General features: G+C 46.5%; 1 protein-coding gene across 2 annotated transcripts in view; it reads left to right on the top strand.

Annotated features, from left to right (window-relative positions):
* LOC126521339 (uncharacterized) overlaps positions 1-26,358 on the top strand; it is a 51,130-nt gene that overhangs the window by 7,129 nt on the left and 17,643 nt on the right. For both annotated transcript variants that reach the window (XM_055065922.2, XM_055065923.2), the window contains 31 exons: positions 329-382; positions 457-492; positions 1,502-1,648; positions 2,309-2,526; positions 4,653-4,765; positions 5,557-5,827; positions 6,589-6,835; positions 7,232-7,270; positions 7,443-7,490; positions 8,019-8,156; positions 9,295-9,509; positions 9,790-9,902; positions 10,369-10,486; positions 11,246-11,398; positions 12,045-12,158; positions 12,952-13,078; positions 13,485-13,526; positions 13,590-13,724; positions 15,836-16,059; positions 16,911-17,020; positions 17,353-17,458; positions 19,067-19,210; positions 20,081-20,197; positions 20,733-20,862; positions 21,628-21,690; positions 22,252-22,284; positions 22,391-22,435; positions 23,131-23,172; positions 23,579-23,710; positions 25,088-25,296; positions 25,665-25,774. In XM_055065922.2, the coding sequence (XP_054921897.1) occupies positions 329-382; positions 457-492; positions 1,502-1,648; positions 2,309-2,526; positions 4,653-4,765; positions 5,557-5,827; positions 6,589-6,835; positions 7,232-7,270; positions 7,443-7,490; positions 8,019-8,156; positions 9,295-9,509; positions 9,790-9,902; positions 10,369-10,486; positions 11,246-11,398; positions 12,045-12,158; positions 12,952-13,078; positions 13,485-13,526; positions 13,590-13,724; positions 15,836-16,059; positions 16,911-17,020; positions 17,353-17,458; positions 19,067-19,210; positions 20,081-20,197; positions 20,733-20,862; positions 21,628-21,690; positions 22,252-22,284; positions 22,391-22,435; positions 23,131-23,172; positions 23,579-23,710; positions 25,088-25,296; positions 25,665-25,774 (3,793 nt within the window). The remainder of the gene's footprint in view (positions 1-328; positions 383-456; positions 493-1,501; positions 1,649-2,308; positions 2,527-4,652; positions 4,766-5,556; positions 5,828-6,588; positions 6,836-7,231; positions 7,271-7,442; positions 7,491-8,018; positions 8,157-9,294; positions 9,510-9,789; positions 9,903-10,368; positions 10,487-11,245; positions 11,399-12,044; positions 12,159-12,951; positions 13,079-13,484; positions 13,527-13,589; positions 13,725-15,835; positions 16,060-16,910; positions 17,021-17,352; positions 17,459-19,066; positions 19,211-20,080; positions 20,198-20,732; positions 20,863-21,627; positions 21,691-22,251; positions 22,285-22,390; positions 22,436-23,130; positions 23,173-23,578; positions 23,711-25,087; positions 25,297-25,664; positions 25,775-26,358) is intronic.

Raw genomic sequence — 26,358 nt, 5'->3', positions numbered from 1 at the left:
ACTTGCAGCCAATACTAATGGTGGACATATTTACCGAAAGTAGCTGGCCAATGGCATAGACGACTTACCAACGAAAAGCTTTGCGAATTCGACTCCTGATTTTTTATGTCTGTTCTTTACTCACCAATAGAGTTCGTTTGCAAGAATTTCTCATGGGCGACCTCGATGAATATGATCACCTCGACAGTGATTTGTTCTTGTTCTTTGTAGTCTCTATCCTTTAAGATTTCTTCCCCGTATGTAACGCAATGAATGCCATAGCAGCTAAAGTGATTAAGCATGTGTCAGTTTGTTGAGCGCAATTGCCATGGTTGTTTGTTCGATTCAGGGGCCTGGTCCAATTTCTCGGGAAGCTTCTCTCTGGCAGACGGACGCAACGCCGGTAAGGCTCACCTTCCGCAGCTTGAGGTCGTCTTAGTGCGAAGACGGCAAGCAAAACTTGTATCTTTATTCCAGCGGACCGACAGAACAAGACTCCTGGCACACAGAATGGTAAAAATTATTCCACTCTTCTTATCAAAAGTTTCGTCTGGCTTATTTAGTCGCGCACTTCATATGTTCAACGCATTTAAAGGAAAACTTTATTTTATGCTGAACATTCTTGCGCCAATTTATTAGCCAAAAGACACATAATGAAGGCACTTGTTGAAGCTAAACCTCTGCTTACCATGTCTTGAACATTTCTGAGCAGCACCCTAGTACGTGACGGTTTCTTTATTTGACCACGTTTCCTCGACCTCACAGTGGTCTCGCCGTAATTTCACACGCACAGCAGCAGCATTACGCGCCACTCTACTAACGCTTGCTCCTATTTCCCGCCGGCTATAACAACGTGCTTCCAGTTCAATGACAATTATTTTCAAAACTACTTGTGCACAATCTCAAGTCTTCACTAAAGATGAAGACAACTTCAGGTTGCGTTCACTTTCATATCGCATTTCAGAACAGGAGCTAGCGAGAAAACATACAAAATTCAAGGTGCACGCTAAAGACAAGCACTGTCCGGCTAATTCCATTTTTCCCTAGCAGTCCAAAAGACCGGTCATGCATTTTCAGAAACCTGAAGGGTAAATCATGTTTAACTGTTATAGCAGGTCATATCTTAAAGGCTGCCATGCCGTTATCACAAGGCTCATATTCTAAAGACTGCCGTTAAAGTAAAGAAGCCTTGCGTCAGGCTCTTCGTGAAGGAGGGGACTTGTGGCTGCCTGGTCCTTCTTTACTTCGCCGGTTCTCACGCTTTCTTACATAATTCATCCCGTCACAGGATAGAAACTAGGACGTGTGTTCATTCTAACTGCTTTACGGGAACACTTACGATGGCGCATACTTTGGCGTAAAGTCATGCAAAACAAAGACCATCACCTTAAAATGATACCTTACCAAATTTTACAGTAGGCTGAGCAGGAAAAAGCTTCAAAGTTCAAGTGAGGGTAATTGCGGCCGCATGGTATCCTTGAAATATTGTCTATAGCTCTGGTATCCTGCGGGCTTCTTGCAGGCCAGTCCACAGAACCCCGCCCGCTGCTGTGTGTGGTTTCTCGATCACTGAACAATCCGATCCAGTTCCCACGCAAGCACTGCACGCACATCGTCTATCAGGATGTGGCCTTCAACCCGACGACCGGAAAGTTCACGCCGGTGAATTGTAAGAATTAGTTTTGCTCCATTCTAAGGCTTTCACGTTGGTCTGAAGCATCTCAAAACTTGGAACTTGCTGGGCGCTAAGTTTTTCTCTTTTTTTCGTTGTGTAATTTGGTTATGAAGTACATGAAACTCGGGCTAACGGAACATGGATGATGCATGAGTTAATTTTGTTCTCGTAATGCCTAATTTAATATTATTCTGATATTTTGAATAATATATGGATCGCAGGCAAACTTGGCTGGGTCGAAATCTCAATAACGGCATGAAACAGTGTTTACACAAACCACGAATTGTTACAACGTAAACACAAATAAGACACGGCCGCAGGCCACGGGGCGATCCTCAAAATGCGCCATAGCATCTTTTCACTTTGCGTCCTCTGTGCCCGGCTACTCTGTAACTGCGGCCGAAATAAAGATTTTACTTCATTTCAAAATAAAGAAACGGGAACAAGCTTGCAACAAGATTTAAGACCGAACTAGCAAATGTTACGATTTAGTTAAACAATGCCCTTGGACAACGAGGATCTGGCTTATTGTTATGTGCTTTCGCAACAAGTGAAATATCCAAAGTGTACAAATCTCCCTACGTAGAAAACACATCGCCGAGACCACTGTGACGAGTCGTGCATGTTTGAGGTGTGTTCGGCTCGTCCGCGCAGCTGCCACCTTTGTGGCGCTTCGAATGCTGGTCGAGGTAACGCGGCAACGGGCGCTGATGGCCGTAGCCAACCTGGAACAGCATCGGGCACCCGACGACGCGCGCCGCCTGGCCGCCGCTTTGGTCAAGTGGACCCCGGCGTCTGGATTTCACGGCGTTGCTGCGCTCGGTATCGACACTGCCTCCGACAAGCTGCCGGACTTGGGCCCACTATTCAAGGCAAGCTATCGCGCTTATTAGATGGCTTGCACTGACGTCATCCTAGGTGTCATGTTCGTGAATCTGAATGGACGCAGGACGTCTCGCGCGGCTCCAACTCTCTCTAACACAGCTGGTCTCTAACAAGCTTCCCTTGTTCCATGGAAGCAAGTTACCTGCGGCAGTGAAAATGATACACTGACGTCGTCCTAGGTGCCATATTGGAGAACCATCGCGATAAGGAGCTCTTTCTGTGATGTCGCATGCAGGCTATCTGGACGTCGGTGCCAGCCAAGTCCGCTGCCATAACCACAAGCAACGCTGATAAAACACCCCCAGAGTCAGATCGTGCACACGTACACAAAAATTCAAAAAAATTATATCGGAGAAGTGCCGTCGGCTGTAGCTCAATTGGTAGAGTATCACACGCGTAATGTGGAAAATGGGGCACAAATGGGGGCAAGTTGTTTTTACAGCGAAGCTGCATATGGCTAGCCAAATCACCCGTCCGTCTAGCTGTCGCCTATACGCCGAAAACTCCTCTGGTGCAGCCGCATGCGCATGCTCGAAAAAAACGAGATAGGCGCGCGATTGCCTGCGCCAGTAGTGACGTCGTTGCTATCCGTCGCAGCCGAGCGCAAGCGCAGCTGTTTCTCTCCGCCTCCGCAATGGGTAGGCCACGCGTCATACGTACACCTGAGGAACAGGCAACTTTCGATCAGCAACACCGCGAGCAGAACCAGGAACAAGGTCGTCTACGCCGTGCCGATGCTGCAGCTCGGGCACAAGAACAGGCTCGTGCAGCCGAGCACAAGCAATAACTGCGTACCGAGATCCGGCAGCCTACTAAGCCGCCGCTTAATGAACCGTGGGGATTAACCCAGCTCTAAACACCGGGGCCGCACCTTTCAGCTTCGCTGGTGAACCATCTATACAGAGTGCTTGGGCGGTTACTTTTTTTATGCACGTTCATTTTCCTTTAGCTTATCATTTCTTCGATTTGTGCATATCATTAAAATCACAGGTAATTTCCCCTATGACCTTCTTACCTTCACTGCGCGTTTGCTTCATGAGGCTGTTAAGCAAACATTGTGTTCAACAAAAAAACTGAGCCCCTCGTTACCCTTCTTTCAATAGATGAAGCGCCAATAGTGATGGCACACAGGAAAGAATACAGACAGGACAAGGCACTGTATTCCTTCCTGTGTACCGTCATTATTGGCGCTTCATCTATTGAAAGCTATGCACCAACTAGCCCCACAACGTGTTTTACTGCAATTACCCTTCTTTTCATACAACTCTTCTCAGTGTTTAGATAATTGAGTTGTGTTTATAAACCTGGAGTTTCTGTGTAACAACATGAGCGCTCTGTAGTCATTAGACGCGCGAAATTAACATACAAAGCTCAGTCTGTCTCGAGGCCATGCTATGCGCGCTGACATGTAAAAAAAAAGAAAAACCAATGGACACAGGAGTACCAAGGGAGAAATCAAGTAAAGCGACGAAGTGCGATGAGCTTTTGTTGTATCTCCGTATCGGTAATTTCATAATCTGTTTCAGCCAGCGTAACAGGAAGCGCACTGCATCAGATGGAAGCACGTGGCCTTTGGTGTGGCAGAACTGACTGCGCTTTAACTTATCTCGGTATGGCACACAAAGCCCCGTTCAGGGCCGTGAACATGAAAATTAGTTCAAATGAAGACAACTCTTCTGAAGTAAGCCGAACTAAGGCTTGCTCAGCTGAAGTCATCGGTTTCACATACAAATTATCTGACAAAGAAGCGAGCTAGCTTCGATGAGTCGCATTCAGAAGTATTGAGTAATAGTAAGGAAGAAAGGTCTAAACAGCATTCGACTCCTATCGAAGCGTGAGAGTCAGCTTCGCTGGACGTTCTGTGCCCCTCTCACGTACACTCAAATAATGTGGCACCTGCTTTGAAGCTACAAGCCCTGCTCAGAATTCCGGTTTAGATTGTGCTCAAGATTTAACAGATATAACTCTGACGTAAGCCGTTTTCTAATGTGTAATGTGTTTTGTTCGGTTCTTCCAAGCGTTCCATGCTCATTAATGTCTGTGTGTGGTATGACAGAATGTCCTTAAGCGAATCCCTCTCAATAAACGCCACCTCAACGCCCTATTCGCGCAGGAGCTGCACAATGCCCTGAAGCCGGAGAAGCTGGAATTTCTGGCGGCCGTGCATATTCGCGACTGGGACATTCCTTCAGGCCTCGTCGTTGGCCGGCTCGCTGCTATTGCACCGTGAGTTGGGGACACCACGGCCCAAGCTTACTGACTGAAGAAATAGCCACCTACTTCGTAGCTAATAATATGTACAGGCCTGAAATGCCCGTCAAGTTTCATCGATCGCTAAGGTACACAAGTTATTGGCGCTTTTCTTCTAAATCATCCCTGCCAGTTTGCAGCAATAAGTTAGCTCGAAATTACCTTTAAGGTATAGGCATCACCCCAACTTCCCAAGACTTCGCGATGTGTAGTCGATTTTGAGCCATGGATCTCTCTTCCTCTTTCTCTCTGTTTAGTTGTCTTAATTTTTCATTTTAATTTTACTACTATGGAAATTCGTCACGCTTATTCTCCAAAGCAGTCGGGCTCGGAACCTGCTACGGGGTTCTACATATCGATATTCACAGTTCTACTACCGACGGCACATGTCATAATTTCCTTTGTAGTACTGATTGACGGCCAGGTAAGCGCATGTATTGTTAAGTGAGAGCATGTCAGTTTAGAGTCCCTGTGCGAGACCTTGTCTTTATGTTTCGGCGCATTTGAGGTGCGACGGCTTGAAAGTGCCGTGATGTTTGGAAGCCATAGCGCTACGTGTGCTCTTTGTTCATTAGGGTAGCTCACCTGGAACTGTCACACCTGAGGCATCAACGACAATTTCGACTATGTAAAAGCCAGGGAACACAGTGCTGAATTCGTCCTATAATTGAATGACAAATCGGCTCTAGCGAAATGGGTGCCGGTCATCGTAAATCGAGCAGGACGAGTACCGTTAGCGGGGGCCAATTTTACGTCGCCGTCCGCAGGCACCTGGACTACCTTGTCCTGGAGACGCATTTTGACAACCGCTACAACAGCTGCCACATCGCGTACTCGTCGGTGTTCTACTCGACGGGCGCACAGCCTTCGCCCAGCGTGCCCATCGGTCAGGCGCTGTCGTGGATGACCAGCCTGCTGATGGAGCAGCGGCAGTACGTCACCACCTGCTTCTCGATCAACATGGGCGCCGTGGTGTTCCGCGACGCGACGGAGATGCGCGGATCCTGCTCGGGCAGCGACCTCGTCTCGTACATGCAGGCACGTTGAAAAATGTACACATGCACATTTGTCCCAACACGTGCAGGGCAAGAGCCGCACGTCCCGTTTTTGAAACGAAACCTGCAAAACGCGAGAAGAAATGGTTCTTTAGGGTAGCCAAGGCTCTTCGATTCCTTTGGTTCAGTCAAGCCTTATTCAAAGCACCAATTATGCTCAGAGTATTATGAGCGCAATATATGCATAATTTTATATTACAACGCTGCAGAGTCAGGATAGACACACAGCGTGAACACGAGCACGGAAGATGAAGCGCTTCTATTAATTGATAGAAGTTGATAGAAGCGCTTAATATTCTGTGCATAGACTCACGTTGTGTGTCTGTCCGAACCCTGGAGCATTGTATTCTACTTATGTCATTCAAACTAGCCCCAACGCAAGCATTAATATATGCAGCTCTTATCCTTCAACTTCCCCTGTTACCGCGTCTAACCTCTCTGTACTCACCCCTATTGTCTTTGCAGCGAAAAGGAGATTGTGCATGTATCTCGTTTGAAGCCTCATATAATGAACGCGCTTCGTAATGCTTTTCTGCGGTCAGGCTGGCAGCTTCCGTTCAGAGTGGGAAATTAGTTTGCGCGCAACGTTTGCATCTAATCTTTCTCATCTGAACACATCATCATCATCACCACGACCCACGCGTCTTCTTTGTCGCCGTGGCTCGGGATCTTAGAGAATAAAGCTGGTTCCTCACAATGCCAAACTTCGTTGCCCCTAAATTCCATTGTACCGGGGACGCGCAGGTGTGTAAGGGTGGCGAGTGGCGCCCCTCGACGGTGGCCAACTTGGACGCGCTGTCCGTGCTGCGGCTCGGGCACGGCCGCGTGGAGAGCCACGAGGACGACCCGCTGCTCTCCAGCAAGGTGAGCCACGCGTTGGCCAACTACCCGCGGGCCTGCGTCGTCGCCTACGATGTCGACCTCGACGACTACGAGGGACAGTGCGACGCCGAGCCGTTCGCCAGGCTGCGTAACCTCCGCCGTGCAGAAGGTGCGTGTGCACGTCAAACCAGCGTTGCAGCAAATAGATTCGTCGCACTCCTTCGGAAAAGTTCAGTTTCATGCCGTTGGTACCTGCGATAACATCACGAAAGAAAATTTGTAGCAGGAGATAAAAAAAGAAAGCACTTGGATGTGGCTGGAAATGAAAAGACATTGCGAAGGACAAGTTACGCACGACTGCTATATCGTTTGTCCTCACGATAAGGATTGGTAAGCAAGGTTGTCCCAGGCAAATAAACGGTACCGTTGTCTAAGCCTACAAAACCCACGCTGACGCTTAACGAAGCAATTTTAAATCCGTTTTAGCTCTGCGGCGCATTTAATCTTACATATATACGCTAGTTTGAATCATTTCAATTATCTATTGCTGTATTCTTCTTTGCAGTACGTAATGACCCACAAATGGCAGCGCAGTCCTTGGCAAGTAAGTTGCTTTTAGTTGCTGCTCTATAAATCCCTCTTAGAAACCTGTTGACCTTCATAGCAATGTTTTAAGAATACGCACCGTGAAAACTGCTGCGAGTTAACTGGTTTTGCCTAAACCTTGTGGCTGTTACATTCAGCCCAATACATTACCTTGCGCTTTGTTTTTCCAGAGTCACCCAACGATGAACTGACGAAACGCTGCATGCCATCTGGAAGTGGTAAGTAAAACGTTCATAAACGCGCATTACAGCCGTCACCGTTATGCATGTGCGAGCCAGCTCTTCTGACGTCACTTGTTGAGCCAACACCACCGCCACTCTTGCAGGATTCTCGGCCAGAAAAATAATCTATACAAGAGGGAGAATGGCGATGCTTGTACAATGACGTCAAAAGTTTCCGCATAGAGATTGAAAAAGCAATGAAAAAAGTTAGTGGGACCTCGATCCAGTTGTACTATTCTCCGGCATTCGCTAACCTCTTCTTTTTCATCATGAAACAAATTTTCATTGAGTTTCAGTAGAGCGTAGCCTGACTTAATGTTTTGCTTTTTGTATCTCCTTTACTTTAGGCCGTGCTGGCATGGTAGTTGGAGTAGGTTCTTACATAAGGTTTTCAGTTGAGAGCGATACACGAAAAAATAGAGGAACGCTGGACACGGCGCAACGTTCTACCTTCTTGTACCGCACGCATCGTCTGTGCCTTGTTTCACAGCTTGTGTGAGCGCCCCTTCTACCGTTTCTGCACAGGGAACAAGCGGCCACTGGTGTGTGTGCTGTCTGATCGCATCGATGTCGACCGGAACGTGTCCAAGCTCTTCTGCACTCACATCGTGCTCTCTCTGCGTCGCTACGGTCGGTTGGACGCCCTGAAGGACATCAGCAAAGGTAAGCGTCGGGAGACGGTCATCAACGTTAGAAACGCTGTATATGGAATGCAAAGAAGACACAACATTGCAATGGAGCATCGCGTGACAAACAAAGCGCAGTCACGCTAGTCATAAACAGTAGAGAAAGGATTACTTCAGAAAAACCACCCAGCACACGACCGTGTCACGTGATAGACAAGGTGTAGATGCTCATTCATTTTTGGTAGAAACCACACTACTTGTGGTGCACTGTCGGAAAGGGCGAGTCAACAGGATTAGGTGGAGTTATAAATAGTTTAGTTCAAATCTGTGCACGCCGTGTCAGAGTGTAAAGCTAAGTCCCAAGAAACAAAAATAAAGGCGTAATACTTGCTATGTGTGGAGTAGTCCATGGGGCAACAATATCCTGTAACTATGCCTTATTTGTGTGACTTCCTTCCCGTGACGTCATCAGGTCGAAGTCATGCACTAAAGGGGTAGGGAGACTTCTATTGGTATCACTAATATCGCTGTCACTATTGGTATCACTAAATCAGTTTAGACTAGTAAAGTATTCTTGATAAGCAGATTTTGGTTTATCTCGCGAATATAGGATTATATATATATATATATATATGTATATATATATATATATATATATATATATATATATCCGGGACGTTGTAGCTCAGTTTTTTAAACTGGCTAAGTTCAGTCTTCGGCTCTTTTAGAATACGATGTAGTTCATCTTTACCTATCACCAATTAACTAGATGCCCTAGTGGACGCTGTCAAAATATATGACGTCACGACGAACTGGTGCGGGAGCTTCAAGGTGGCGTCGCCATCCGTTTTCAACTATTGCGCTTTTCCTGGCTAGCCTTTTCTCACGGTATGAATGGCATTTTTTTTTTATATTCATTTCATTTCATGTCATTCACACTATCAGCCCTTACTAGCTCTTACAGGAGGGGACAGCGTAAGACATACGTGCATTGTATTGCGACAGAGTAACATTACTAACACAGCTGGAATAATCTTTCTCCTTAAGTGCTTCTCCCAACCACCACCCCGAGTGCTTAGCGTGGACAACGCTCTCGTCGTAGCCGTTTGACATCGCGGCAGTCTGCGTAACTTGCGCAATGAGCCCGATGCACTGTGCCCTGCTGTGCCGCGCAGAGTACGTGGCTCAGCTGCGCGGCGCGGCGCCTCCGGGCGTCCGCGTGCTGGTGGCGCCGCACGAGCGCGCCCTCGAGCAGAGCCACGAAGGGGAGGCCGTGCGCCTCGCCGAGGCCACCGCGGTGCAGCTCAAGGGCAAGCAGCTCGATGGGCTCGCCTTCCTGCACGTAGCCCGCACCAGCGCGGCGCTCGTCGAGCTCGGCCCTGCGCTCGAGGTGAGCACTGGCAGCTGCGCGCGCTGTGTGGCTCTGCTATAGTACTATACGTAGTGAGTGGACTCGGGCATCCAGTCACTTGCCTGAGAGGCATTTTGACTTGGCTATTGCACTGTTGCTCATGTTCAGTGATAGGAACAAGCAGAACTGTTTACAGTGCTTATATATATATATATATATATATATATATATATATATATATATATATATGTATATATATATATAGTCCTGCTCGTTGTGTTGTTGCCTAATGTGCCTATCACTTCTCCGGCATGTCTAGGTTCTGCACGAAACCTACAAGGCCGCCAACCTCTGCCTGGCTCTAAATCTCCAAATTCTTGATCCGAACACTCCGGCCGAAGAAGTCGGAAAATCCCTCTCGCTCGTTGCCAAGTAAGGAGCAAAATCATGCTCGACGCATTGGTCAAAAATCCGTAACAGAAAACCTGAAAAGCAGTGACGAGCAGCTTGCTGTGCTGTAATCGCGCGAGAAAACTTAGAAAATTGCGCCCGTAGTTCATAGATCACGACGGGTATTGTATAAAGTACAACACAGGCAGAGCGCTGTGACGCAAAAGAAGCGTTATGTGACAGAAGCGGCTCGGCTGTCGCACCGCGCAGGTCTTTGATTGGCGCATCGATGCGGCTGCTGTCTCGCATAAGCGCTGCCTCTCAAATCGAGAAGCTGAATTCAGTGCTGCTTGTCGCAACGCTCAAGAAATCTGTAAATAATTGTGGCGATCTTGCACAACATGCTTTTTTTGTTACCTGTCTGGAATTATATTAACCTTTCATTTCGATAACATTGGCGATTCTGCGTTCACAATCACAATCTGTTTTCTGTTGGCCACTTTGGCAGGCACGTTGATTTGCTTGTGGTGAACACGCACTACCCGGGCCGCATGGGCCCTTGTCGGGCTGTGCCGCTAGCCTCTGCAGTTCAGCCGGCACGGTCTTGCATTCCCACCGTGGCAACTGTAAGTAGCTATACTTTTTCCGCGATAGCTATTCCAGTGCTGCACACTTACGAAGTAATTTATTCAATGGCGAAAGTAATTTGCGCTGGGTATCGCCACCGACTACGGCACTTCCCCAAGCATCAAGGAAGACGCAGTACTGGTTAATTAAGCAATAAGCATCAGTCCAGCATTAAACACTAATCTCGGCAATAATTGGCATGGGTGAGTTTTATTGAATCTGTGCAGGTTAATTAAGCAGTGCCGTTAATCGACCACCGTGAAAAGCTGTTTTCAATTTCGGATGAGCACTTCGACTACGCGTCGAGCAGTTCTGCTATACCTATGACAAGGTTCCTATTCTTGAAGAAATATTTCAGCCGCCATTGTTGATTAACTATACAAACCGATATTATTCAAGGACAGGAAACTAATGAATGGGAGTGAGAGTGTTCGAAAAGAGCGAGCCTATGTAGTCATAAGAGGCAGCGGACCGGAAAGCGAAGATCACCCTTGTACCCTACATTCTATGCACACAATAAAATATAAAGAAAATAACCATGACTACGAAGGAAGAGCTTGAAGAGATGGCTCCTGCTTCCCCTCCAGTTCTTGCTTTGTCCTCTTCACGCTGCCCGCCTCGAACCTTTGTTGCACCTTCCAAGGCAACGAGTTCATGCTTTCTCGTATTTGTAGTGGTGACTCGTAACGTGCGCAAAATCTTGGAGCGTGCCTGTCGTCACTGCCACAAGAAAGCTAACGCGCAGCGCTCCCTGGCAGGACACTGCGGTGCAGTGGCTCAAGGATGTGAGCGAAAACGGCCTCACTCTGGTCTGCCTGTCCGTGGACTTGCGCGCCCTTCGCTTCCGCGCTTACGGCACGGTGGCACCCTTCGGCTCCTGCCGGCGCGAGGAGGCGCTGGACTTCCCCAGAGTACGTAGCCTGCCTCGTGCGATCGGTATCAGTGAGCTTTTGGATAAACGCGGAACCGCACTTGAAACGCAGCAAAGTGTGTTAAGGCTATAACAACCGTAGCGGATCCTCGGAGGTGCAGGAAAACAAGAGAAGTGGTCGTCTCGTTTCGATGCTAACGTTCTGGAGCCAACGTTTTGACGAGCTGTGTTTCTCGAAGAAAAAAGCGGTCACCCTATGCGTGGTTTCGATTGGTCGCCCTTTTCGATGGGAGGGAGCGCAGGAGCGAATGGTCCATGTGGGTGTCCGCGAAAAATGTATACGGTTTTGCCAAGAATGATTAGGTTGGTAATGCATGCTTCTGCCTGTGTAAAGACGATTCGGCTATTACAAAGTCGCCTGCGAACTCAAGGGTATATACCCGAATCCAGTTTTGCCCTTCAATGTATTTATTGTTTTCTCCCCATCGTGTGGGTAAACTGCATCGCAGGTTTTAATTTAATGAATTTAATTTAATGAATGAGCTGAAGTGCTCAGGTAATAATTGGATGTAATGGAGGGCGCGTTGTTTTACCCGGTCCATAGTGTGGTGCTCCATTACTCTTGTGCACTTGCGAAGAATGGCGCCATCATTCAGCGGATGTATTTCACTCCACGCTCGCAACAGGCTTGTACAGGTGGCTCCTGGACTCAGGTGCACAATGATTCGCGTGACAGTCCCATGTGGCAGGACGGTTACAACCTCCAGACGTATGAAACCGCAAGCTCCCTTACACGGAGGGTAAGCTCAATGTCATTTTTTTTTTCTGTTCCAACACACTGTGTTTGACAGCATTATTCGTCTTTAAGTTTAAAGGGCTTTTTTTCTCGGTGGTATTAAACTAGGAATAAAGTGCGTTATACTAAAGGCGGCTCTCAGTCGAAATCGGCTGGCCAAAGAAGCACGAAGTGAAATATTTGTTTGTTTGATCTGCAACAAATTAAAGCGCTTCAGGCGATGCATTTGGATTTCTGTTGCAGGTGTTTTGTTCACGACGATCTATATTGAAAAGGCTAAATAGCTTAAGCGTAACGTTTTGCTTACATACGCGCACTCTGTATTATAGTTCTAGCTGGAAAGCCTGGGAGTCGCTCATGCAAGTTTATGTCCGCTAACTGCCGGAGTAAAATATACCGCCTATTCCACTTGTATTCACGATGGCAGTGGTAAACCCGCCGAGGTTGTTCAGTGGCTATGGTGTTGGGCTGCTGAGCACGAGGTCGCGGGATCGAATCCCGGCCATGGCGGCCGCATTTCGATGGGGGCGAAATGCGAAAACACCCGTGTACTTAGATTTAGGTGCACGTTAAAGAACCCCAGGTGGTCAAAATTTCCGGAGCCCTCCACTATGGCGTGCCTCATCATCAGAAAGTGGTTTTGGCTCGTAAAACCCCATAATTTAATTTTTTTTAAAGGCAGTGGTAAAAATGGTGCTAGGCCGCATGCTTTCAATTATTTCATATGAACAGCCAGTCTACCGACTCTACCGTCTGCTGGTGATTCGTGGTCACAGAATTACACCGTGCTCCTGCAGGTTCGGTCATTGCTTCCCCTTCCCAACGCGGGCGTCGCTGTCTTCAACTTTGACTACGAGGACTACGCTGGGGTCTGCAATGGTGGCGTGCCTCAGGCTCGGCTCATGGCACTTAGGGCGGCACTCGGTAATACAATGCAGCACAACATTGATGTGTACGGCAACGCTTCCAGGCGGTGGTGCCATCGGCATATCCCCGCTCTAAATGACGCTACTGCACTGTTTTCAGTGTGAGAACGCGATATTCTCAGAAGTCACGACGTGATTATGAGACGACGATAACTCCGTTAAGACTATTAGATACATATATGTATTTCCATGGTTGTCCGACTCGTAACCCAGGTTGTCAGAACAAATAGCGCATGATGTGCCACCTGCCGTATGTCGAGTGCCCACCCTGGGGTCTGACGCGTTATACTTGTCTTGTTTCTTTCTTTGAAAAAAAAAAGGGGGGGGGGAGGGTATGGACCAGCTTCGCTGTAAAGCATATCTCGGGCCTTCTTTCAAAACATTACCTTTCTCTCTCGTTTCAGACGAGGAGAATATCACCGCCCAAACTACGCTAACCCTTGAGGGTAAGTACGCGATTGACCAAGTAAACGGAAGCGAAAGAAAAGACCGTGACTTGTTCTTCGCAGCCCCCGATCGTCCACTCGTCTGCGTACTGTCTGCGGCCGTGAGGAACGAGTCCCGCGTGCCGTCATCCCACTGCACACACCTGGTGCACGAAGGCGCTCGCTATTCTGTAACTGAAGAGAAGCTCGTCATTCCCGGTGAGCGTGTAATTTTGGCGTAATGCAGTTTTACAATGTTGCGACTAACTCAACACTCTTGCTTACCCGTTTCGCCCTTAAGAGCAAGCTTCAGATCGGGAGCTCCTATCTAATTTCGTGGGAAAGCAAGATATTGTTTAATTGCGATAGCAATTATACGCGCGTTCGAGGCACCTTCACGCCGTCGGCGGCGCCGCTGACGTTGTCGTGCTGTCCGGCTGACTGCACATGTGCGACTCGCGCGCGGAGGTTTGAAGCTCATCTCTACAGGGATACGGTGCGGTGGAGTGTGTTTGGCTAGGAAAACGTCGAAGCGAAGTCGACACATTGTCAAAGCTACGACAGATCTCCTCGGTGGTGGAATTAGGGCAGCCTTCCGCTGCGAGCATGGCTATTGTGCGTGCGCACACTGTAAGCGCACTACCATTTCTGATGTGTACTCCTCTGAGCGGAACCGGCAGTGAACGTCCAGCTAAGGTTATCTAATATTTCACTAACTGAGGACTAAGGCCGACGGTTTCCCGTCGGTCCCATCTCGTGCATCATCGACTTGCGGAGCCTACAGCACCATGGCACTGGCGGCGCTCTTCGTCAGGTCAACGTTGTGAGATGCCTGGCAGCTGCCAAGGTGATGTTCCTTCTGCCCAGCAGTCGTCTTGCATGCTGCTTGACGTCAAAATGTCGCACCAGTGTATAGTTAACACAGTTCGAGAAGTCAGAGCGCAGCGCTATATACCTTGCTAATGCTGTCAGTGCACCGCTCTTCAGGCGAAATTGCCAATGTATTTTTTTTATTGCCCCAATTTTGATGATGTCTGTTGTACATAAAAAGAAACGTTAAAATCTAGTAACTCTCGGAGGTAGATGTTAAACTTATGCTACAACTTTTTTTTTATTTCTGGAAACTACAAAATTTCAATATCCTCTAGTATTACGTTTACAACGCTAACTCAGCAATAAAAACGACATCACTATTTGTAAACTACGTCTGCTAATATATCTAAAGCAGGCAAAATTAGTGTGTTGTATGCAACCACCCTGGAATATACCACTAATCTTTGAGCAGGACTTTCGCAGAACTTTCGTGAGCATTGTAACAATCTTACGTAAGCTACAAATTCATATATCACATTTCTCCGCTTAATCTTCCATAACATATCCAGTTTACGGAACTGCGATATCTGTTTTTGTTACGCAGTTATGAATTTATGGATTTCGTGCCCCATCTCTTTTTTTTAATTAACAATTTTTAGCAAGCATCTTGTAAAATTAAGTCCTAACTCAAACTTTTGCTTGCTAGAGTGCCAGAATATAATTTTCTCCAACAAGTGCGATAAATGTAATTCGAACCTTCGCAGTATTTCTCTCATAAAAGTATTTCTGCGTTCTTTTTATATATATCTGAATGAAGAAATTGGAGTTGGCCTCGAGTTCCTTGAGCTCTGCTATTAGAAACCTGCCTATATACATCGCCAGCGTAAGATACGCGCAAGAAAGTACATATATAAAAGCCACAATCAACTACACCAATCCGACACGAGCCTGGACGCTTCGAACATAACGTTCTAGCACGCTGCAATTCTTTTTTCTCGTACGACGTGCGGTCCGGGTTCGTTGAGCACGGCTCAGTCATCACGTGTTCAGCTTCTGTGCCAGCGCAGGTATATGTCCAGAGAGGACCAGACGTCTCGAAAGGAGAGACTTTCTGTTGCGGTTGTCTTAATGCCAACGTTCATTCCTATCAGTCATCACAAAATTACCGTCAACGCAATAACTCCCGTCAACCCTATTGTAGGAATAAGGGAAGCTGTGACATCACCTCGACTCTGTCGCTTTTTCATTTTACGCAGATTCATTCAGCAGCTGTAGAACATGACGCGCTCGCACTTTCCACGCGAAGGTGCGACCACGTGTGCCGTTCACGGCACGGCACGGCGCGCAAGTCATTTAGCTGTCCAAATTGGTCTCTTCTTTAAAGCAGTATACATGCAGCAGAGGTCTGCTATAGCTTATGCGGAAGTGTGCAAGAAAAGTTACGCGAGCGTGCAAATACAGCTTCCGTCAAAAGAAGGGACCTGCTTACTCAGCGGTGAGCCACTCTCTTTATCCAGAGAACACGGTCAGTCTGGCCGCGAACCGGAGCAAGCAGCGACACCTCGTCGGACTGAACGGCAACGAGATGGTAGAGTTGCTCATGATGGCCAACGACAGGGACAGGCACGAAATCGCTGCCAGGATGGCTTCCGCCGTGCTCGCCGCCAAAATGCAAGGCCTGGCCATCCTCAACTTCAACAGGACGTCAAAGACGATCGCAAACTTTGGAAGCGTGCTCGAGGCGAGTATGCCTGGTGTGAACCTGCACTACGCAGTGCCTATAGGACTTGCCGTCGCTCTGCCATGATATTTATATGTCTGATGCCCGGCCTCAGTAATCGAGGTTTTGCGTCGGTGCGACAATATAACGGGAACGGCGCATCATGTGGATTATATTATATAACACCGCTTAAACTACCGAAAACACGTTAGGAATATCCGTTATCATAATGTCTGTTTAAAGTATTTGGGTAAATTGCAATGAAGAGATTGTACACGTGTGTAATGTCACTAGAGATAAACTGCGTGCCGTAAATGTCCGCGCGCATTGCGGCGCGGTACGCAGATGAACTAGATAACGAATTACACGACCGAAAATAGATTGTTCACATAAATTTTTATGCTTTATCAAACTACATTCTGTGTACGACGCATTAGACGGATCTAAATGACTAGTCCAACATCTAAATGATGTTAGTATGCAGAGTTTCATGTGCATCTTTTTCATCGCTGGAATAAAAATATTGATGTCACGTTTCATTATGTCATGCATCCTAAACATTCATACTTTGTTGATTTCTGTGGCGATTGATTATATCGTAACAACTGGCTAGAAAAGAAAACCTACCTCCTTACTCTCACATTGCGTAAGCGAACACGAAACCCGGGGTCGTAGCTCAAAACGATTTGATCGCGTTCCTTAAGTCGCTTTCATCTGAGAAACCCGTTCTAGGTGACTTAAGTATTACAAAATATTTACCCATTTCTTTGAATCTAAGAATTTTTCGAACAGCCTTTTATGCTATAATGAGTGAAGAGTTTATTTCATTGCTACTTGCAAGCTTGGTTCGAGAAATTATTGATTTAATGCAGGTTATTCGGAGCGTTTTTGCCAAGGAGCTCACCATAATATTCGGTGCCGAAGTTCTGGACTTAAGCCTACCAGCGGAGATCATGGGACAGCGCCTGACAAAAGCAGCCAAGTACGAATGACGCGAAGATGCCTTTACTCGGCACCGAGCAAACTGACTTGTTTGTAAACCTGATGCGTAAAACTAACTGGCCATTTCTCTGATTGCAAAGCTCACGTGTCGCAGCCATGATTTGCTTAAGCAGTGCGTCTTACCTAATAGCGTCTGTTTTGATAAAATAACTAAACGCTTACCATTAGGAGGACCCGTAACCGAAGCTCGAAACCGGTATGTAATAGGTGAATAGCTATTGAGCGACCATAGGTGAGGTGAACTACATATGCCACGGCGTCGAACACAGCCGGCGAACACATCACGGGCTACCTGGTTGTGGCTCTTTGCAGGAACGTGGACATATTCATCCTGCAGACACACTACCGGCGGCCACGCGGTTATTGCCGCATCAGCTACCCGTCCACGTACAGGGGAGATACACCGCTCGTCACTCTGGTACGTTGGAGCTTGTCTTTCAAGCAGGCGGTACACGCGGCGCAACATGTAAATATCTATAGATGTGCAGGTGGTAAAACAGAGCCCACGATATTTCTTACGTTCTTTCATTTCTTCAAACCCATTGTCATTGTTTTGTTGGGCCGGGAATGTTTCATCTTTTTGAGTCGCGGACGAACACGTTCACAAGCGCATTGAAATAAAATCGTCAAAAACCCATAGCATGCTCACGCACAACGAGCTATGTACCTTGGGCATTGATCTTTCTGTATGAAGCCTGAACTCGCAACATTCAAATTTCTTGGAGTGATAAAAGAAGCGGATAAAACTTTAGACGCCAAGCGTGGAGCTTGAAACGTTCTGGATACCCAATGCCAGGCTGATTTGCTAATAGCTGACGCATGTCAGCATTACAACTGAACGACCATAAAACTTAGTCGTGAGTTTGCTTCCATGGAGCTTGAAGCACCCAGGGTGGCAGCTCAACACGCTTTGTCTTCTAGCTCGTACGAGATGAAAGTAAAGATGATCTAAAGATGCTACTAAAAAAAAAATATGGGGTTTTTACGTGCCAAAACCACTTTCTGATTATGAGGCACGCCGTAGTGGAGGACTCCGGAAATTTCGACCACCTGGGGTTCTTTAACGTGCACCTAAATCTAAGCACGCGGGTGTTTTTCGCATTTCGCCCCCATCGAAATGCGGCCGCCGTGGCCGGGATTCGATCCCGCGACCTCGTGCTCAGCAGCCTAACACCATAGCCACTGAGCAACCACGGCGGGTAATGCTACTACCGTTCTACGATGCGCGAAATAGGTGCTATTTACTAAACGCACGCGCATGTACAGTAATCCATTCTGGCCACCATATCACTTAGATGGCAGCACCCGGACTAGGGTACCTCCGTCTTGATGAAGACACTGTGTAATCCAACCAGCGCCCCGTTCCTGAACTCGTCAGTAAGGTCAGTCGAAACGAGAAGTTTGGTTACTAAACCAAACTTCTCGTCTTCAGTCGAAACAATAGTTATTAAACTGAAGCTTACATTCCAATGCCATATTTCAAAAATACTTTGGGACAGCATGCAATCGCAGCATGGATATGATTGCGAACTTTGAAAATAGCTCAAACATGCTAGCTTTTTGAGCAATGTCACGGCTGGTTCTGCGAAAATCGTAGAATTTTCGAACGCCTAATGTAAGGAACCACACTAAATACGCGGGACACTGATTATGATAAAGCGATTGCTTTCATACAAAAAAAGCGTTTTCCGATAGGCATATTGTTCTAAGACAAACAAGGAAGTGAAAATGGGCAATCGGCAAGTAGCATACGGTGCTTTTTATACGCTTTAAAGCTTTTTATCACTGGACCATGGCGATGGTTGTTCTCTCCCATCGCATTCGTAGTTACGCGCACATCGCAGAACTTTGAATTTAGCGTGTTAACAACAAATCTGACCAAGGATGCGGATGCGAAACATCCTGCCAAGGCTCGTGTGTCATGTGACACTTGGTCAATATCAGCAATGATTGTGCGAAAGCCTTGTGCTACCCATTTCGAACACGAGGGCCTCGCGGACAAATATTTTTTGTCTAACGTTTGCAGTCGGCAGCCACTGCGTGGGCTCGGGCCATGGAGACTACCCACCGTGTGTGCGTCTCCTACACATTGGGCGTGCTTCAGTTCCAGAAGGGAGACGCCATGGGACCGGTCGCATGCGACAATGTTACCCTCCTTGACCGGGCCCATGTACGTGCAGTGCATCTGGATAGCGGATAAACAATTTTAAGCTGTTAGCAGGGCCTAAAAAGTGTCACGTACACCTAAAGTTACGTTTATAGAGAACCTCACTTTTGCAGATCATTTCATTCTAGAAATCATCGACCAAATCAAGCTAGAGAAAGAAACTGAAGAAAGCGAAACGCTTGGAATAGGGCTGGGTCTCTTCGACTGTGAGCCAATGGAAGCTGCACCATCTTTTGCAGGTTACTGGCAGTGGTGGCTTTAAGTTTTCGTCAAGGCGCAGGTGCAATGGCTTATAGCGATCAGATGTAATCGTCTTCTATAGGGTGCTTTGACTAGTTTTGTTAGCATGCGTGATTAACTGGTTTGGTTAGCATGCTTTTCACTTCAATTATAGGTGTATTGTAGTGTAGCCTCTCTGGGAAAAATAAGCTTCTGTGGCAAAAGTAATTGCTATCTACAACAGAAAATATTTTGCAAGAATTTTGTGTTCCTGCATGCTATCTTGTTTGGTGTTTTCAATATATCTTGCATCTGTAACTCGTTACATATATTTATGAGCTGCGTGAGCAGGCGTTTCAATAAGCGTTTCATATACATAGTCAATTATTTCAGAAAGCACATTTAGACTGCGTCATCCACACCCGCTCCCCTCTACCTCTTAGCAAAGAAAGCTGTTTTTGTTTCGTTATTATTTTTATGTGTTAACATTACCATTGTTCCTCCAATAGCTTCTTACGTAGGCGTGAAGCCAATTTTTCAGAAAATCTGAGCCCAAGTAGGCCGACCACACGATGTTTGCAGCAGTCTTACTTTCGGTAAACATAGGCTGTCCGTGAACTGAGTAAGTTACTGAACACTATCTTCTCCTTGCAGGCATGTGACGAGAAAGACTGGGAAGTGGACGCAAACAATACGAAAACTCTTTCCGTCATTCGCAAAAAAGACAAATTCATACAGACGTTCGAGTCGCCTGAGTTCCTGGCCGAAAAGGTGAGCGTCATTTGTGCACATAAACTATTGCCAATAACTTTAAAAGGTGACGTGACGGAATCATACAGTTAGGCAGTACGAGCCTCTGGACTGCTCCTCCCGCTCTCGTTTTATACAAAGGTATCTCTTTTACGTTCGGCCGGCGGGATCAATAATCTTATTCGCATCTTAGTAACAAGGATTTCTACTGCGACAACAAAACTTATTAGAAAAGTTGATATGCAGTGGGGAACAGTGCCCCGGACAGCTAGTCCATGCGCCTTCATGCTTCGTTGACTCTGAGCTATAAGTTCAGTTCATGGACCGATTCGGTAATGGCGTACTTTGGGAGAATCCGCTAATTAATTGGCCAGCACAGTAAACCGAAGAAAGTTAATTCATTTAGTTGATTTTTCATTCATTCATTCATTCATTCTACTGATCAGTTCGCCACTCGCTTGGGATGTGTGAATAGTTGCGCGTTCAATACACTTACGATCTAAATACAGAGTACACCAAGCTCACGTTCGGCTTTTCTGTTAATCCTACAACGCAGGTTTCGCGAACGTTCAGCGAAAATCCAGGGAGCTGCGTAGCCTTGTTCAATGTCGATCTCGAGGACGCTACGGGCAACTGCGGCAACACGCGCGCACGCAAGTTCGCCCGCCTTGCGGTTGTGGCTGAGAGTGAGAAAGCCAAAACTTTTTCCTCTGTCTCTGTCATTTCCTTACTTTTAGATATTTTGCATTTTTAATCTTACTAACCACGAGCGCGTCCAACATGGCTGTACAGTCTGCCCCATTTCGGCCATGCTGGGAAACATTTTCCTCGCAGTCGGTTTATCGCTAATAAGGTTTATGGCTATGCGTAGGGCCCTTCAGCGACTGAAACTGGCTGTACAAAGATCGCAAAACACCATTAATTGAAATCGACCGGAGGTAAAACACTTGCGTCACCACGTTTCGTTTGTAGACGGCACACGTAGTCTTATACCACGTTGAACGTTGTTCTACGCAGCGTATTTACACCGTTACAACGACAACGTCCCCGCATGTGTCGTTACAGGTAATGAGAATGACAGTTGGCTCTCCGCGATCAAATCTCCCTGGCCGAGCCAGGCTAATGTGAGACAAACCGCCAGTCGCTTCATCTTTGCACACAGACACTGTCGAAACTTTCTAAAGAAGCATATTAAAACTAATTTAAATGCAAGATGTACTAATATTGCATTATCAATATCAATAAAAAATCGCCTTTCAAAGCAAGTGATGCGAGCCGGGCAAGTGATAAGCATCTGTATGGTATGACAGCGTCGACCTCAATCGACAGCGTGGATAGTTAGTTAAGCAGCTTTCAAAACAGTACTAATCTTTCTTGTAGACTGATAGAGATTATTTTAGACTGATGGAGCCTGATTGCGTCCCCGTAACGCTGACTTTTTTGCTTCACAGAGTATATTGAACTCGATAGCAGGACCAAGTCCAAGCATCAGCTCCTGCCTATGCTGACGAAAGGTGAGGCGTATGCTCAAATGCGCTCTGTCGCATACCCTGTGTTCTTGCTCGCAACTGATGGTCAAGTCAAATGTGGCTGGAAGTTTCGTGATGCGACGTAAAAGATATGTATTCTATTTTTTTTATCTCTGTAGTTTGTATGGTTTACTGTTTATCTTATCGGTTAAATAGGCTATTGTTTATCTGTACAGTTCACAATGCTTAGCTTTTGACTGTATAGTTTGAGTGGTTTAGTGTTTATCTGTATAATTTTAATAGTTCAGTGTTTCAGCGTAGCTTAAGCACAGTTTCTATATGCGCATTTTTTACGGTTGCACCAACGTTGCATAGGTTTAGCCAGTACACGCCCGCGCGTAATGCGATATGTTTGAGCAAGAGTACGGTCGGAACTTGACCTAATTGTTTTCTCGAATTGTAAATAGTGAAACAATACCATTACTATGGGCTGTACTGCCTTTTCTTGCTGCTGAGGGGTATAAAACAAAGAAAAAAGCTCTGAATTTGCTTAGACTAGTAAGGTTAATTTTTTTTTTTTTTTTCGAACTACCGTTTTATTCGCAGATGTGCCCAACGACACCGCCGCAAATTTAGCAGGTGAGTTACCTGTAGTGAACGCGTGCTTTTTCTTTTGTTTTCTTTGAGGTATTTCACTACATCTGTCATAGTGTCCCGAGTGCTGAGAAGTGAAAATACTCTGCAGGCTACCTCCCGCACTTTGCTCCTGAACGTCTGGTTGGATTCAAAGGTAATGTCTGTCATCTCAATCACCCGCAAATATTCCAAGGCTGTGTCTGTTCACTGTGTAAAAACCAGTTCCAAATAAGCGATGCTTGACTACTTGACTATTTTTGTCTTGAAGGAGCCCTATTAACACTACATTACGCCAACTACAACGAAGCTTTAGGATTTTTGTATTGCGTTAGCGCTGAGGTATTTCATAACCAGACCACTTTTTTCCAACTGCAGTACGAAAACATCTAGTATAGGTTTCCAATTATCCTGTTCTTAAGGCATTTATTTTGGCCTTAAAGCTACATGAAGTTGGTCTCGTGATAATTAATGACGAATACTTAAATGCCGAGAGACGCGTAAAGTAAGCTTAAACCTAAAAGCAGAAAACAGCGGATACCTCGAAAGATGTAGTACGTTCTACCCTAAATTATTTCACAAGCAGAATAATTACACAAAGCCGATAGTTGCAAGTCTCTCAAGTCACAAGTGAGTGCAAAGTGTTCTACCTTACTACTGCGTCAGAAAAGGGTGGCGAAGGCACATCCTGTTAACTTTCTCGAGTTTTCGTTTGCACACCACCGCAAAGGAAGACACTGCAGTGGGGAATTCTCGATAGCTTATTACACTCGCAACGCGATACATGTGCCAATAGAAGCGACTTCCATCCTTGAGCTCATATGCAAGACACATTGCTCGTTTGTTTTTCAGCACGAACCACCGTTTACCGTCCTGACATCTTGGGAATGCCAGGTGCGTTGATACTTTGTTACTGCTATTCACTGCCGCTTTTGCGCATGTCACCATTTTACAACTGTTCGTTGACTGGACAAGCCGCTGAAAAACAACCGCTGTTTTATTGCTGCCTCAACGATAAACATCAATGACGAAAGACGTTCGTGGGCGTGTAAACCTTTGTCGTTATATTCACGTCGCATCGTCACTGGCTGTATAAAAAGTTGGAAGTTCGGGACGTCAAAAGAGTGGTGCTCAATATGATTGATGCCACGTCAAGGGGGAACTATTATCACAAGTGTACTTGTTACAGAACGCGGCTCCTACTTGGAGTCATTGCCGATCCGTGTGTATACCGGTAGTGCGCCCGGCCATGAAGGCATCTGTTTTAACGTGGCACGCCCATTCTCTCGCTTTGCACCAGAAAAAAGACCGTTCGTGTGCCTGTTCAGCCCGTCATGGACGAATGCAAGCGTCAGCCCGGTTCCTTCGCGATGCACCCATGTGGTGCTCAGCGCCGAATCGCTGGACGCTCCCAATTTGACTGCGACAACGAGTGAGTGCTTTCCTTTAGACATGAATTCACGCCGCTGTGAGTGACATCTCCCCTCTTCTGATTACGCCATGCACATATGAACTACCCGATATGTATGTTTTACGCGCGTACTACGTGAGATGTATGAGCCAGGATATAAAACAAAACCTCCAGTAAAAAACAACAACGTTGACAGAAATTCTCATACCGCACTTAAATATAGTCTAACTTTGCCTTTCTCGGTATGTTAAAAGCAAAAAGCTAAAGCTAATGTGCAACTAAATTGTAAAGATACAAAATGCGACCTTATATGAGAAAGTTGTGTTTAAATTGCGGTGCTTTCCACGGAATCAGGAAAGCGCTAGATTGTCTTGCAGTCCCCATTTTTTGTCAGTCGGCCTGCCATTAGCATATATGTTGACATTCGAGGCAACATAGAACAAGTGTACACGCGCTTGTTATACGCGCGTAAGGTTTATTTACTATGTAATGATATTGCATGCTGCGCCGTTGGTTTAGGCGTTTGTGCTCGTTTTGGCAAGAAATTAGTGATCATCTCCGATCGTACGCGTACGTTTCCTCGTCATATATCGATTAGTCGTATTTTCTGTCTGCCTACACACGTGCGTCCGCGGCATGCTGTTGGGCGAACAGTGCTCCAGTTTCGAAGCATGTGCGTACTACTCTTACTCCATCATGGTAGAATCTCCCGGTGTGTTTTTTAGCACTGGCTACACTCGAAGTTCGAAAGTTCCTTCGTGCTTAGCGTGTGTGGAATGGCGGAAATCTGAGTGGATTGGTAAGACTTCGTAGTTGGAAAAGGTCAGGCATAAAAAGAAAAAAAAACGGGCACAATAGAAAGTAGGTGTTTATGTTCTCCTTTTTTTCCTTCTTGTGTTCTTGTTTTCGAGCTTAAGCTCATGTGTTTACGCAACGAGATCATTTTTCTGGTTCCGTAACATCTGTTCCTGTTCTTTCTGGTAGTGCGGCCCTGACCACAGTGGGTTTACTTTTTTATAACGGTGGCGCCCACTTAAGTGACTCTGAAAGAACTAGCTTGTGTCCGTCCTTCATACTTGTGGTTGCATGTGATTGCGCTGTAACAATTTTTATGTCAAATATGCACCAACTCGCCCAGAAATAAGTTTTAATAAATAAATAGAACCGTATCTTGTAAAAGCGAGAACCTTTAAACATAGGACCTGTGAACAGTAGGCGCAGCGCAAGCTTGTGGGAGGAACTTCTCCTGCATGGCTGACTTTTACGATGATGCAATGGTGGTTCCGGAATGGTGCTGCTCTCTTTCGGCCGCTTCTCATCAATATCTTACTACAGTATGAGTGGACGACCAAACCAGCCGGTGTCATGGGTTACACTACTCCCGCCTGGCGCCTGCAGGCGAACGGGAGGCTGCACTCGAGCGCCTTTCGCGGGGCCTCGGTCGTGGCGTGAAGCTGTACGTGCGCCTGCATGGTTGGCACCGGGACATTGCCGCCAAAGCACAGGCAGTACAGGACACCATGAGGCTTTCGTACGCCCAGGGCGTGGCGCTCACTGACATCCGCATCGCCTCTACCGATGCAGCGCAACTCGCTTTAGGGATACAGGTAAAAAATAGTATCGGGATGTGGCGCTATGAGCGTCAGTGCCATGTACATGTTCTGTGGCTCATTATATGTACGAACCGCAAAAATGCTCCCTACGTATGGTGTCCCCACAAACTGGCACGTTGTGCACGTTTGGTTCGCAGTTGTGCTCTAATAAAGCGGGATTCTTAATTTTATTAACTCACACGGCCATTCAGCCATCAGGCAACATGAGGTTATAAAGCAGCAGGGCATGTAAACAAAATTGTAAATGATCAGTCAGACGAAACATGAAAGCTACGCCCCAGGTAATAGAGAGGTGTCCAGTGAGTGTTGTTACAGCTCTGATGACGAGTTTGGCTCGTACTTGCTGCTTAATTCCTTTTCAGGCGCTGATGGAGCAGATGCCGAAAGACACGTCCCTGATTCTTGGCTTAGAAATGAGCGATTACGATGAAGTCGGCCAGTTGCTGTCGCAAAGGCTCGCACCTCTCTACGAGTAAGCGAGCTTCAATGACTGCTTTATATACAGCGATAAGTTAGTCAGATTGTGTTGTACACTATGCACCGAACGCAATAATGAATATTAAAATTTTCTTAGTGAAGCAATAGCCTGGCTCTGAGAAGCGCCATAAGCAACGGTTTCCGGATTTATTTCTTACGTTTTTGTTTTCCTAACTATTACAAGCCTACTGGCACTTTTTGTCATGTTGATGGGGAACCTAACCTCGGCGACACGAAGTCAAATCTACAACCTCAGGCTCGCTACAACAGTACTATAGCTACTGAATCAATCCAACACTTTTGTCCCATGAGCGTCATGTGGTGGTGATTTTAGTGATGATTGTAGGGGTGTAATGAATGCGGACGAACTGTTCAATCGTCAGGCTGCAAAATGGCCGTTCATTCACACACAGGTATTGTTGCCAAGTGCAGCGGTCGTTTTATTGCAAAATAAGAACCGCAATAAGCGATCATTGGCACAGTTTAACTCATATGGCTAGAAACAAGCTCCTCGTTACCTGCAGGTTACGGTAAAATGCATCACTGACCGTGCAGAGTTAAAATTTGCTACTGTACTTG

The sequence above is a fragment of the Dermacentor andersoni genome, chromosome 6 (assembly GCF_023375885.2).
Source record: "Dermacentor andersoni chromosome 6, qqDerAnde1_hic_scaffold, whole genome shotgun sequence".
Taxonomy (NCBI): domain Eukaryota; kingdom Metazoa; phylum Arthropoda; class Arachnida; order Ixodida; family Ixodidae; genus Dermacentor; species Dermacentor andersoni.
This window is presented reverse-complemented; position numbering and strand designations above follow the sequence as displayed.